The 13,377-nt window shown below is 43.2% G+C and overlaps 1 protein-coding gene across 2 annotated transcripts in view; it reads left to right on the forward strand.

The window, feature by feature from the left end:
* The window catches only part of CRAMP1 (cramped chromatin regulator homolog 1), a 109,037-nt gene extending 103,250 nt beyond the window's left edge, over positions 1–5,787 (forward strand). For both annotated transcript variants that reach the window (XM_027834814.3, XM_037910191.2), the window contains one exon: positions 1,007–5,787. In XM_027834814.3, coding sequence (XP_027690615.2) covers positions 1,007–1,171 — 165 coding nt within the window. In that variant the 3' untranslated portion in view covers positions 1,172–5,787. The remainder of the gene's footprint in view (positions 1–1,006) is intronic.
* The last annotated feature ends 7,590 nt before the right edge of the window (positions 5,788–13,377 follow it).

Below are 13,377 nucleotides of genomic sequence, written 5' to 3' on the forward strand. Positions count from 1 at the left end.
ATGCTGCTGAACAGCTATTCCCTGGTGTGCAGGAGGCACTGGGAGGAAGGGGGAGGAGTTGAGGGAGGGTTGGGGAGGAGTTGATCAGTGAGGACTCCAGTTTGAGAAACGCTGCTATAGATTATATGCTTTGAACTCAGCATACAGGGAGTTCTAGTCCAGCTGTTCTCTGTACCCTGATCCATGGAGCTGCAGCAGGACTATGCTGATGCAGTATACATCACTGGCTGTTATAACTATGCCTCCACTCTGGATAGGGAGGTGAGGGAGTGAGCGCCTTTATGCGACTGCAGCCTCCAGTCCAACTTTCTGTCAGCAAAGACTGCCAGTTTTTGCTGGAGTGAATCAAGCCTATGTTAACTCAGAGCTCATAGCATTGTACTTGGATAGAATTTGACTGACCCAGTGTAGTCATCTGGTTAACATTCCCTTCAGAGAGAAGGTGATATGTGAGCCATTACTTTAGGCAAGCTGTCATGTTTTTTGCGGGGGGAGCCTGCCACAACAGTTTAATAATAGTCTTAACAAAAACAGTGTTCTGAAAGGTCTGTCATCAAGGGTCCTGCAGAAGGAAGTCGTCTTTATGTATGGAACAGGTACAGTGCAGGGAGCAGTTGCGCAAGCTTACCCCACATCACTCTGCCAGTGCATCTCACTGCTGATCTGGAGGGTGTGTTGGCATGTCCCATTCATTCTTAAGCTCTTGGTTAAGGTGGCCACAGACATACCAATCTGAAATTTTTTGTGAAGTGGACACTTGTCAGCTAAAATTGGACTGAGGCTACTAATTCATTTCAGAGAGGCCACTGAAGAGCCAGCAGTTAACTGCTGAGCTGGGCTGCATTGGAACAGATGAATTGGAGGTGAAAATCTTATATTTTCCTATGTGGCCCTGATCTCAGCTTGTATTATTTGGTCCCTTAGCAGTCACAGGCAGATGTTACTCTCTCTAACCCAAATGAATGAGACAAGCCTCTGCTGACCTTTTTTCCTATCCGTCTTCTAGGTGGTGGATTCCCAGCTGGCTTGCATGATGAATGAGAACAGCATAGATTACATATCTCGTTTCAACGATCTTGCCCAGGAGCTGTCAATACCTGAGCCAACCCGTAGGGAAATCCTCTTCGATGGAGGAGGAGGCGGCCCTCCAACTGGTGACCTCTCGCAGTGAGCATAAGAGACTAGGAGGCTGGTGGAGACTGTTCAGCTTAGTGGAATTTATTGTACTAGATCTGAGAGGCAAGTTGAGGATATGCAACTGAAGTCCAAATGCCGTCGACCGGTGCACACCTTTCTAGAAGAGCAGCGTTGTCTTTAGAGTTTTGAAGAAGTATCTGCAAGTCCTAGAATGTGCAATATGCTGGGAAAAATGTAACGGGGAACATTATTACAGGGAGTGATGTCTGCATCAATGATCTAAGATGGTGGATAAATGCGTTTGAGGTGGTCCTGGACTTGTACTTTTGGCATGGCCTAGGCAAGAAGCTTGGACAAGAGTATGACTAGAAACTTCTTCAACTTGAATCTTTTTTTGTTTGGTGATAGACATACCATGATTTGGGATCCACATTGAAATTGAGGAGTGGAGAGAGAGGGAAATGCTTTTTCTACTCATATCTTGAAACATACTGCTTGGCAAGATTGTCGAATCAGTCAAACTGACGTTTCTTGCACTCTCCTGAAAGGCACCGTTACTCTGCAATGCTTGTGCTGCCATTTTATAAAACATTCTGTTTCTTTGGCTACACCTTGTATATTGAACATTCCAGTTGGGCAGATGCCTGCATACTTGTTTTGGGGAGGATGTAGGCTCCCCTACATATTCAGTGGATCCCTGCGGATTTTTCTTGTTTTTTAAATCCTACCCTACATCACAGCCACCATCCTTCTGACTGAATCTACTTGCTCCTTTTAGTAGGTTGACATAGGATTCTTCATCGCATTGGACAGTGCAGTGGGTCATCCCCCACCAATGGGAGTTTGTTTCCCTGGAAGATGGTTACTTTCCAGGAGAGGAAACACTGCAGAAAGGGGTTTTCCTGGAATCACTCTTAAAGCTTTGTCTTAATAGGTTTTGGTTTTGTTAGGAAACCTGTATATCACCATCTTTCTCCACATATATGCCAGATCCAGCATCTCACTGGGGATTCTTATGGGAGAGGAGATAGGAAAGAATAATGTTCATATAAAGATATAAATAATATTTTTAAACTAAGTTAGATTTCAGCAATCTTATGTCTTTTCAAATGAGGAGGGGAGGTGTCAAGTCTCATTTTAATCTGACCTCTCCACCCTGTCCTGCCCTACCTAGATGATCTGTGTACCTCAGGGCATCATTTTTCATTGTAGTCCCTCCCTGGCACGATGGGTCCAGAAGTTCCCAGCTAAGCTGTTGTGCATTTCTATGGTATAGAGTTTTAATGCCTGAAAGACCCAAGTCCTGATATCAGTAGGTCCAAAGGAGTTCTGGTAACGTTACTTCCTTTACAGATGGTTTTCCTTTTGTTTCTAACAGCTCAGGATACATCCTTCTCCTATTTCTTTTCCCATCAGTCTTGAAAAAGATACTTTTACTGTGCCTGTTTTTAAAGCATTATCTGCAGCCTCTAGTAAAAAGATTCCCCTTGACTATTTTAGGTAGCTCTGAAGCTCTCCCAGGAGCTAGTCCTGTATAAACTTCAAACTTTTATATACATAGCTGTTTGCTAATTAATAAAACATAAACCCCTCTATCCTTAAGGCCATTACCAGGGCTTCATTTTCTCAACTTGCTCTATGCTTTGGATTTAGTTCTACCTACTCCTACAAAGCATTTGACTGGGAGTCTTATTAAAATGTTGCCCACAAAGCACTGATTGGGCATATGATGTTCCCTGTCACTTTACCCCCACCCGGTTTAGATATTTTTGATATTGGTTGGTATGTTCTTTGCTTTGTGCTTCTCTAGCTTTAAGAGAGAATTTAACTAGTTTTCTGATATTCATACTCTGTGACCCAGAGCAGGTTTATTTACCTCCTTCCCTAAGACTTGGAGGCCACTCCTTTGATTCATGCTGTAGGATGCCTTGTGTCTGGTTGCTTCGTTCTTCTCTTGGATGTGGGAATCACCTGCCCAGTTAGACACAGCATTCATACAATTGGGTATTCCCAGCAGGGACTCAGACCTGCATCACGAGCAAGCAGTGGGTCAGCACACTAAAGGGGGCAGATTTCATACTAATAAGCTAACTCCCTGCTTTGGCTATAGATCACCTGGGGTGTTTCCTCTCAGAACATGCAGTCTAAAATCCTATCACAGTTTGCAGGGTCTCATGCAGTCTTAGAACACAAGCATGTTTAAAGTTGCCAGCCAAATCTACACCTAGTCATGTATATTTGTTTCTGAAGGGTTCAAACTTGGTAGAAACCAGGATTTCCATTAAACCCAAGAATCCCACTGTCTGAATCTTTCCAGTGATTGTTGTAGTTCAGATGTCTTTTAGTCTAGTCTTTCTCAAAGCAGCAACTCCAGGTTTTGGCTACCCATGTTAGTAATGCCATCTGTAATTCTCCAGAATTACTTCTGCTAACTAACAGAGGCTTCCTAGTATAGATGTGTCTGGATTACCAAAACATAATGACATTTAGCACATGTAGAAGGAGGAGGCGTGACCAGTTTTAGTCAAGTGCAACAAATCTGAACCTTCAGTTGGTTTTTATGTCTTAAATTTTGAGAAGCTAGCCTTATGCTGGCAAGTATATTTGGTTACTTCAACCTTCCCCCACCCCCCAAAATAGATATTGATAATAGGACGGATGTCACATTGATCTTGTGAGCACTCTTCCCATAAGCGGGTCTAGATTATGCCAGCCCTGTTGGAAGTGAAGGGCATGACATTTCAGCAGTATCTACTTACGAGTCTGTCGCCAGAATGCAGGGAGCTGTCTACAGCCCATATACCTTGCCACAGGAACAGAATTGTTACAGGATGAATCTCAGTGTAGTCAATATTTGTAATGGCCCATGAGGCCAGCAGATTTTAATATCCTGGACTTCTCAAGGCAGATCAGGAGCACTAGGTGGGGAGGCAAATGTGGAGAATAGGCAGAGCCACCTTTCAGCACCCAGAAATTTTATGGTAAAAATGTGCTTAGCATCGGCTTTTAAAAAATTCTTCTTATAAACGCATATTTGAACATCCTCTCCTCTCCCCATGGTCTCCATGGCCCCTTCCTTCCCTCCTCTCTTCCTGATATTTTCAGTGCACACAGAATAGTCCCACCTGCTATATCTGTTCTCTGATTCAGGAATGTTATGATACCCTGCACGTTGCATCGTAATAGCAAAACCCAAGCAAAGCAAAGTTTCTTGGCATCAGGGAAAATTTTAAAACAAACTTAGATCATAATGATAAATTCATATCAATAGAGAACTTACCGTCTTCGTGAAGTTGCTTGTACACACACCTTGGGAGGTACCTTTCTCTAGGAATTGGTGGATCTCTAGCAGATGCCCCTTTGTATTCTGGACTTCAAGAGATTGTACTTAGGGCTGCCATGGGGAAAGCTAACATCTTGTTTAAAGTAGAAAAATAAAATTTGAATTAGGCTATTTCAGGTCCTCCAGCATGACTAAGTAACCAGAACAACTTTGGTAACCATTTCAGCTTTTCCTGAACAGATGTTCAACTATGTTGCTAGTCAGCTGTAGGCAGGATTGTTTCAGGGGAATAACACTTACTCCGTTATTTTCATATCTTCATGAGGCACTGTGAGGAGGCTGGGAGGGGGGAATGGACATTGACAACCTGGCCTCCACTTCTGATGTAAGTTCCTGTAAAGCTCGTGCTCTGACTTAGAGTTTAGAGTTATTTTCTTGACCTCAGTTGTTTGGCAAGCCTGTGAGCATACATGGAATGATGTAACTGGTTTCTTTGTATCCCCTAAAGTGGGATGTTGGAAACATGAAACTTGTCATTGTAGTTTGGTTATAAAGCAATATTATCTCCTAAAGAATATATCTGCCCTTTTTTGTACCTGTGCGCTTAGTAATAGGCCACCTACCAGGGCATCAGATTCTGCTCAGCCAAACAATTCAGTCTGTCCTTCATCACTAAATCTACCAAGTATAGGAATTTTAATTGTTTTCTAAAATGGCATTGTGTAACTTTTTCCTTCATACCCTTCTTATTTATATTTCTAAATTGAATTAAATAGCTTGGATCAAACATAATCTACAAAGAAAGCTCATCTATTGACTACAATCCCGCAGTGTAAATTACTGTTGCTTTTTTTTTTTTTTTTTTACGCTCAAAAGTCAGATGCATTTGTAAGGAAAGTATTGCACTTTTTTAACCTTTTCAAACCTTTAAATCTCCTGAGTTCACAGTGATTTATACATGTTAAATAAGTGAAACCTTGGCAAGCACTACGGCAATAAGTTATCATTAGTTACTGAAACGTGATAACTGGCTTTAGAGCTTTTGGTTTGGCAGCAAAATTTATTGCTGTTTCTTTTAATAATAGTTAAGCCATATCATCTAAGGTTTTTGGCTTGTTTGAGATGTGAATTTGTTTTATAGATTATAAATATACATATATAGTGTATGTATAAAGCAGAATGCCTGTCCTTACTGATTTTTTGTACCATATTGTAAATTATATTATTTATTCTTTACCAATTTTGGAAAAAGATGTTTTGGTTATTTAATATAATATACAAAAGCTGTTAAACTTCCTCTGTTTAAATTTCCAATTCAACTTGTAAAGTTTTTATTGTGCATAAATACATACTAATACTTGGTCTAACTGATGGTCAGTTGTTTGTTACATGTGCAGTTTCTGCCTTGCAGTCTCTCATTAAGTTTTGGGTTTTAACCAGTTTTTACTTGGTAGTGACCGGTGATGCTCCCATTGGAAACAAATGCGATTGAGATTTGTCCTCAATTTTAATTCTTGGGGTGAAGTCCTGGCTCCATTGAAGTGAGTGACAAAATTCCCATTGATTACAGTGGAGCCAATATTTTTCACCGCTTATTTCTAGAAGATGTGGGTGAGAGAACCACCTTAAGATATTTCTGTATCTTGCAACTCTCCTCCCCACTCCTATCTGTCTTAGCAACATAAGTCCTTCACTGTGTTCTGTGGACAACTAGAGGCCTCAAGGAGCTGTCTGGTTACATGATACTGCCTCTTTTTCCACCTGCTCTACATCACACTAAAGACAGTTGAATGTTACCTTCATAATATTACTTTTCCCACGTATAAGCAATTGTTGTAGTTGCCTCAGGATGTTAAGCAAAGCTGGATGATTGAGAGGGGAGGTGGAATGTTCAGGTCGGAATGGGGGTAGGTCAAATGTCTGAGTCACTAAGGGTTTGTCTAGATAGAGGAATTTAGGTAAATTAATCCAGATTAAATAAAATTGTAAATCTAAAGCACATTCATTCAATCACATTAACACCTGTGTGGGCACTCATTTGGAATTAAAATAGCCTTAATTTGGTTTAGCTTAATTCTCAGGAATAAAGTTAAACTGAATTAAAGGCATTTTAATGCCAAGTGAGTGCCCATATAGGGTCTTAATGTGGTTTAATATGCTTTAAATTCACATTTATGGTTAATTTGGATTATTTTTCCTGCATGTCTCAGTGTAAAAGTGCTTTAAACTATGTTCCATTCTACAAAAAAGTTCAGACTCCCTATAAAGACATTTCTTGTTGCTCTTAATCCTTGCTACCCTATGTTCTTAATGTCATACCTGCAGTTACTCAGTTTCACAATGTGGAGCCATGTAATTGAGGTATTATTTTGTTTTACACCATCTGAACAAAAATTACAAAAGCTCCAGATTTTATTTTTTGGGGCAGGGTGGAAGAGAATATAAATAAAAGCTAAAATTTTTATATTTTTCCTTTTTTAATGCTTCCTTGTCTTCCAAAGAGGCAAACGCGCCTCCACCAGGTATTGCAGAGAAAGAAGAGAAGAGGACAGCTAACTTGATGGTGGGGCTGCATAAAGCACCAAGCCTGTGTAGTAACTGCACTGGTACCTGAATTCTAGTAACAATGTGGAAAAATAACAAAAGCCTAGGCAGTGCTCAGGTAGATGAGGACAGGGAAGATCTTCCATTAAAGCAACCCACTGGTACAAGCTTCCACCAAAACTACTTCCAGCATCTTAGCAACAAAATTGCCTGTGACTTACTGCATGGATACAGTTACATTTTGAGGTAGTTTTTCATATGAAACAAGGTTCCTTGTGATATAGTTACTCTCCTGCCTACTCTATCAAATGTTCTTTACAAAAGCAGGGATGGGGCTGCACTTCTAAGCCTGAGAATTTAATGGCCAGATAATAACCTAGTTTAAACTACAGCTGAAGCAATTCTAGGTATGCCTTTTGTGTGTGCATTTAGGGTGGGTGGGTAGGGAGGATCTTCCAGTGGATGTGACCCTGACACTTTTTGTGGGGAAGGGGGATGCTTACAAATCTATTCTTTACAGTAACTCTATCTTAGAGTTGCCCTCTGCTGTTTCAGTTTATTTTTTTTAACTGACAAGTGAAAGTGGAAGGTGTGATGTTTTATGAAAATATGCTTCTGAGTGTAAATATCATGTAACTGGAATATGCTTTACGCAAAAGGTCTCCTGTAAGGTATCGTTACAAAGCTTATAATCTACTCAGTGTGTTCATCCTATTTGTATGAATGTATCATTCTAGTATCTGAAGCTAGAAATATGAGGTATTACTGTGAAGTCCTATTGTAACTATGCAAAGTGTGGTCCATTAATGGTGGCTTGGAATCTTGGTGGCTCCCATTAACTAGAACAATTGGTTGTAAATGGCTCTGTTTACTTGTAAGCCTTCCTGTATATGTGGGTGCCAGCCAGTGAGTAATAAAGTCTCACAGACATGTGAACATGTCACATGATACTGGAATCCATCTTAAACCTGGGGCTTTTCCATTTAGAAGGAAGGGTGGGAACCAAGAGAGAGATAAAGGATTCCCGCCTCGTGCCAAAGATCGAAAAGGGGGTGGAACAGAACAAATGGGGCTGCCAGTCATGAGAAATCCCCTTGTTACCACCTGAGCTGGAACTAACAAGAACTGTACCAGGGGAAAGGATTGGGCCCAGACTAAGAAGGAGTCTAGTCTGTGTAAGAAGCTTATTGGAACGTCTCTGAGGGTGAGATTTACCTGCATTCAGTTTCTTAAATGTATTAGGCTTAGACTTGCGTGTATTTGTTTTATTTTGCTTGGTTACTTACTTTGTTCGGTCTGTTATTACTTGAAACCACTTAAATCCTACTTTTTATAATTAAGATCACTTTTTTGTTTGTTCATAATACCTGGGGGAGCAAACAGTTGTGCATATCTCTATATCGGTGTTATAGAGGGCGGACAATTTGAGTTTACCCTGTATAAGCTGTATACAGAGTAAAATGGATTTATTTGGGGTTTGGATCCCATTGGGAGCTGGGTGCTGGAGATAGGTGATCTGCTGAGTAGTTTTTGGTTAAAGTCTGCAGCTTTGGGGGCGTGAACCAGACTTGGGTCTGTGTTGCAGCAGGCTAGCATGTTTGGTGCAAAAGGCAGGGATCTGGAGTCCCAAGCTGACAATGGAAAACGGGTTCAGAGGTAATTCCAGCATTTCAGGTGACAGCCTCCAGGGGGCCTCTGTGACCGAACACGTCACAGTGGCATAGTCGAATAGGATCTGTGCACAGCTGATTGCCTTGAGACACTGGTAGTGATTTTAAGTGAGTTGAGTGTGGTGGCTGGAGAACAGACAAAGTGGTTACTGGTTTGTTACTTTCTGTTTGTTTATTTCGGGTGAGGGAAATAAGCACAAGAAAGCAGGAAAATGACTACCAGTGAGGCAGCTACAAACTAGAGCTGGCCAGACTGGAAGAAGAAGAGAAGGCAAAAGAGCATGAGTTTCAGATGAGGCTCAAAGAAGCAGAGGCAACCAGGGAGGAAGCTGCTTACAAAAGAGCCATGGAGTAAAAAGACAAAGAGCTTGAAGCCCAGAGCCTAGCACAGCAAGATGCTCAGGAGGAGAAGGAAAGAGAGAGGCAGATAGCCCTGGAATTAAGACAGAGAAATACAGGCCCAAATTGAGACCCAGAAGCATGAACTGGCTGTAATGAAGTGGAAGAGACAAAACCCTTCAGCAGCTGGTTTCACTTCCCCAAAAATCCACAAATGGGAATTATTATGCCTGCACTATGATGAATCTAGTGATATTGCCAAATATTTCATCACCTTTGAGAGACTGCACTCTCCATGCGATTCCTGAAGATCAAAAGATGACCACTTCGGTGGCAAAATTGACTGGGAGAGCTCTGGACATACTCAAATTTACCATTGTTTGAAGTGTCATAAATAGGCATCTTATTAAGGAACTGGTTTTGAAACTATTTCAGATTACACCTGAAACCTACAGGGTTAAATTCAGGACTCTTAAGAGGGGATCTGGATTAAGTAATGTGGCCTATGTAAATGAATTGAGAGATTTATTAGACAAGTGGGTGAGGGGAAAAGGCATTACAAGGTTTGAAAAAATGTGAGATTTAATTACTCAGGAACAGTATTTGTGGGACAAAAAGGTGTATGCAGTGGGGAAATTGGCTGGATTTGCAGACTCTTACGAGCAGTCACAAGCTGCAATTAAACATAAACCACTGGCAGAGGGGTAGACGGTTCGTGGAAAGCAGAATCACCGTTTTACCCCTCAATACAAGGAGGCTGGGCATTCACCTCCCTATTTCCCTATTACTCGTCCCAAGTCTCCTGTACAAGCAGAGGAGCCCAAAAGGTGCTATCATTGTAAGTCCACTGAACACCTGAGGAATAAATGTCCTTGGCTGAGTGGGAACAGGTAACTCATGAAGCTGCTGTTTCTCAGAGCACAGGGATATCCCAGGCTACTGCCTCTTTCCACACAGGATTTGTAAAGGTTGCTTCTACACAACCAAGTAGTGAGCATATGCATGCTGTTAAACTTAATGGCAAAGTGCTCCAAGGCTGAAGGGACACTGGTGCAGAGGTTTCTGTGGTCAGGAGAGACCTGATCCGGAAAAATGGCAGAATTATAATTGGTGGGAGGTTACAAAGTCCTTGCACCTTTAGCTAAGGTACACATGGAACTGGTGATTTGGAAGCTGAACTGACTGTTGCAGCGGTGGCACATACTTTTGCACCGTTTCTACTGGGGAATTATTTTTTTGATGTGGCAGAATCTGTTCCAGGGTTTGTTATCAGCAAGAAGTAATCTTGTCTTGAAAGCCCCAGAGGGGAGGGTAAAGTCACAAATGCTGCTGAGGAAACAGGAGATGGTCTTTTTAATTCCTCGGTAGCAGCAGGGATGGTCGTAACTGGTTCCTGTAGCCCCAGGACTCAAGGCAAGTCCCAGCGGGAAGAGCTGGATAAAGCCAGCTCCTGTCCTGTGATCATCTTCCAGGGGGAGGGGGATGTTCTACCTTGTAACAGGGAGGCCTTCCTAGCTGCTGATTGCCAGGAAGTTGCAGGTCAGCAGGGGATGGGGCCTGCCCTGGGGTGCACAGAAACATGTATCCCGGAGATGGAGGTTGGGGTCCTGATGACCGCTGCAGTGGGAAGAGACCCCAAGGGCTCAGAAGCTGGAAGCAAGCCCAACCTGAGTGAAAGGGAGAGGGATTTTGCTGGCCAGTGAAGGGTCTGTCATAGCTGGTAGATGTGAGCCCACAGCTGGATCAGAGTCACCTTCCCTTTTGGGGTATACAGGAGTGTCTGTCCCCAAGGGGAGCCCAGAGACGAAAGTTCAGATGGAAGGAAGGTTTGCCCACCTTTTTGTAGAAAGGCTTTTCCCCAGGAGGAGGGTGAAGGATCTGCATCTAAAATGCCAGACCCCTCACCTATGGATCAGGTTTTGAGGGAAGACTGGGGGTCAGATCTCCTGGACGGGAGAGTTCACCCAGCTGACCTGTTGGCAACAAAGAGTGGGGTGGACATGTGAACATGTCACATGATACTGGAATCCATCTTAAACATGGTGCTTTTCCATTTAGAAGGAAGGGTGGGAATCCAGATAGAGACAAAGGATTCCCGCCTTGTGCTAAAGATCTAAAAGGGGGTGGAACAGAACAAATGGGGCTGCCAGTCATGAGAAATCCCCTAGTTACCACCTGAGCTGAAACTAACAAGAACTGTACCGAGGGAAAGGATTGGGCCCAGACTAAGAAGGAGTCTAGTCTGTGAAAGAAGCTTATTGGAACATCTCCAACGGTGAGATTTACCTGTATTCAGTTTCTTAAATGTATTAGGCTTAGATTTGCATGTTTTGTTTTATTTTGTTTGGTTACTTACTTTGTTCTGCCTGTTATTACTTGAAACCACTTAAATCCTACTCTTTGTAATTAATAAAATCACTTTTGTTTGTTCATTAACCCAGGGTAAGTGATTGCTCCCGCAGGTATTAAACAGCTGTGCATATCTCTGTATCAATGTTATAGAGGGTAGACAATTTATGACTTTACCCTGTATAAGCTTTATGCAGAGTAAAATGGATTTATTTGGGGTTTGGATCCCATTGGGTGTCTGGGTGCTGGAGATAGGTGACTTGCTGAGCAGTTTTTGGTTAAAGTCTGCAGCTTTGGGGGCGTGGACCAGACCTCGGCATGGACCAGACCTGCAGACCTAGCGTGTCTGGCTCAACAAGGCAGGGTTCTGGAGTCCCAAGCTGGCAGTAGAAGACTGGCTCAGAAGTAATTCCAGCTCCTCTGGTGACCGCCTCAAGGGGGTCTCTGTGACCGAACCTGTCACAGAAGGAAGATCCTATGTTTTGCAGGAAGGCCTCTTCTATGTAAGGACCAGTTGGGGAAAGTTAGCCACTGTGCTACCCACATCTTTTTAAGCACAAATTTGCTTGGTCTCTCTCTTATGCATAGCTAGGGCATGCATAAGGGGATCTAATATACATCACAAAAGGCATCACGTCTGAATTTGGTCATAAGACCTCTGGCTTTTTGTACTATTTGGGGATCAGAGGAAAGGCAATCTACTTTGCACTCAGCATGTATATGAACTAGACCGGGGTGGGCAAACTATGGACTGCATCTGGACCACCAGCTGTTTTAATCTGTCTCTCAAACTCGCACTGGGGAGCAGGTCTGGAGCTTGCCCTGCCCCAGCATTCCAGCTGGGGAGCAGGGTCAGGGGCCACTCCATGTGGCTCCTGGAAACAGCGGCATGGCCCCACTCTGGCTCCTACACATAGGGGCAGCCAGGGCTCCACTCTGCAAGCCGGCTCCGCTCTGCAAGCCACCCCCACCCCAAGTGCTGCCCCTGCAGCTCCTATTGACATGTTTTTACTTATTATGGTCAGTACCAAAGAGAAGACACAGGGTAAGAGGGGAGTAAGTCATGAATATTCTTCCATACCTGTTCAAAGATAATGGAGCTACATAGCTTCACTGAGGGTTTAATTTAGCCTGCCAAATCTTTACTAATAAGGGTGAAATTTAAAATAAGGTTCAGCTTTACAGTGAGTACTGGATGGTTGGAGGGCTGGGAGATAGAATAGAAAAATTTTTATTTGCTAATGGAGCATGTTTGATATGGGCTTCAGGGTGATACAACTGTAGAACCCCACACTGTTGTTTTCAGAACAGTCCCATGCTTCCACACAGAGCTTCAATCCATAGAAACTGCAACTCTTGGCCACTGTGATCACTGAAGCAGATGCTGGGAACAGCCTTCTCTACTCTCCAGGGATGGAGCAACATCAACTGCCACTGAAGGAGTAGGGCCAATTGGGATGGGTAGGGGTAACCCCAGAGATGCTTCAGCAGGCCTTGCCTCGGACCAAGCACGCCCGGCTGGGATCTGGGCCTCACCTAGGATATTAGGGAGACAATGCGTGAGACAATATCATTTATTGAACCAACTTCTGCTGGTGTGAGAGACAAGGCTTTTAGCTACCCCGGGCTTGTATCTCACTAGCAGACGTTGGTCCAATAAAAGATATCGCCTCACCCACCCGCTGTCTCTTGTATCCAGGGTAGGGTGACCAGATGTCCTGATTTTATAGGGATAGTCCTGATATTTGGGCTTTTTCTTATATAGGTGCCTATTACCTCCCACACTCTGTCCTGATTTTTCATACTTGCTATCTGGGCACCCTAATCTATGGCCCAGTGTGGCTCCAGATCACCCAGGCAGGCTGGGGATGAATCCTAGGGACACTTAAGGAACAGAGAAAGGGTGAAGTGCCTAGACCTGTCCCGTTAAATATCGATGGTTGCCCTCCTGTTTCTAGCCCCACACTTTGCCCAATGGCCCCGCAGCTTTTCCTGAATGGCAGGTGACTGCTCCAATGGGCAGGGGGACAGCGTGAGTCACGGAGCGGGTGTTTT

This window comes from Chelonia mydas, chromosome 10, assembly GCF_015237465.2.
Source record: "Chelonia mydas isolate rCheMyd1 chromosome 10, rCheMyd1.pri.v2, whole genome shotgun sequence".
Lineage (NCBI taxonomy): Eukaryota > Metazoa > Chordata > Testudines > Cheloniidae > Chelonia > Chelonia mydas.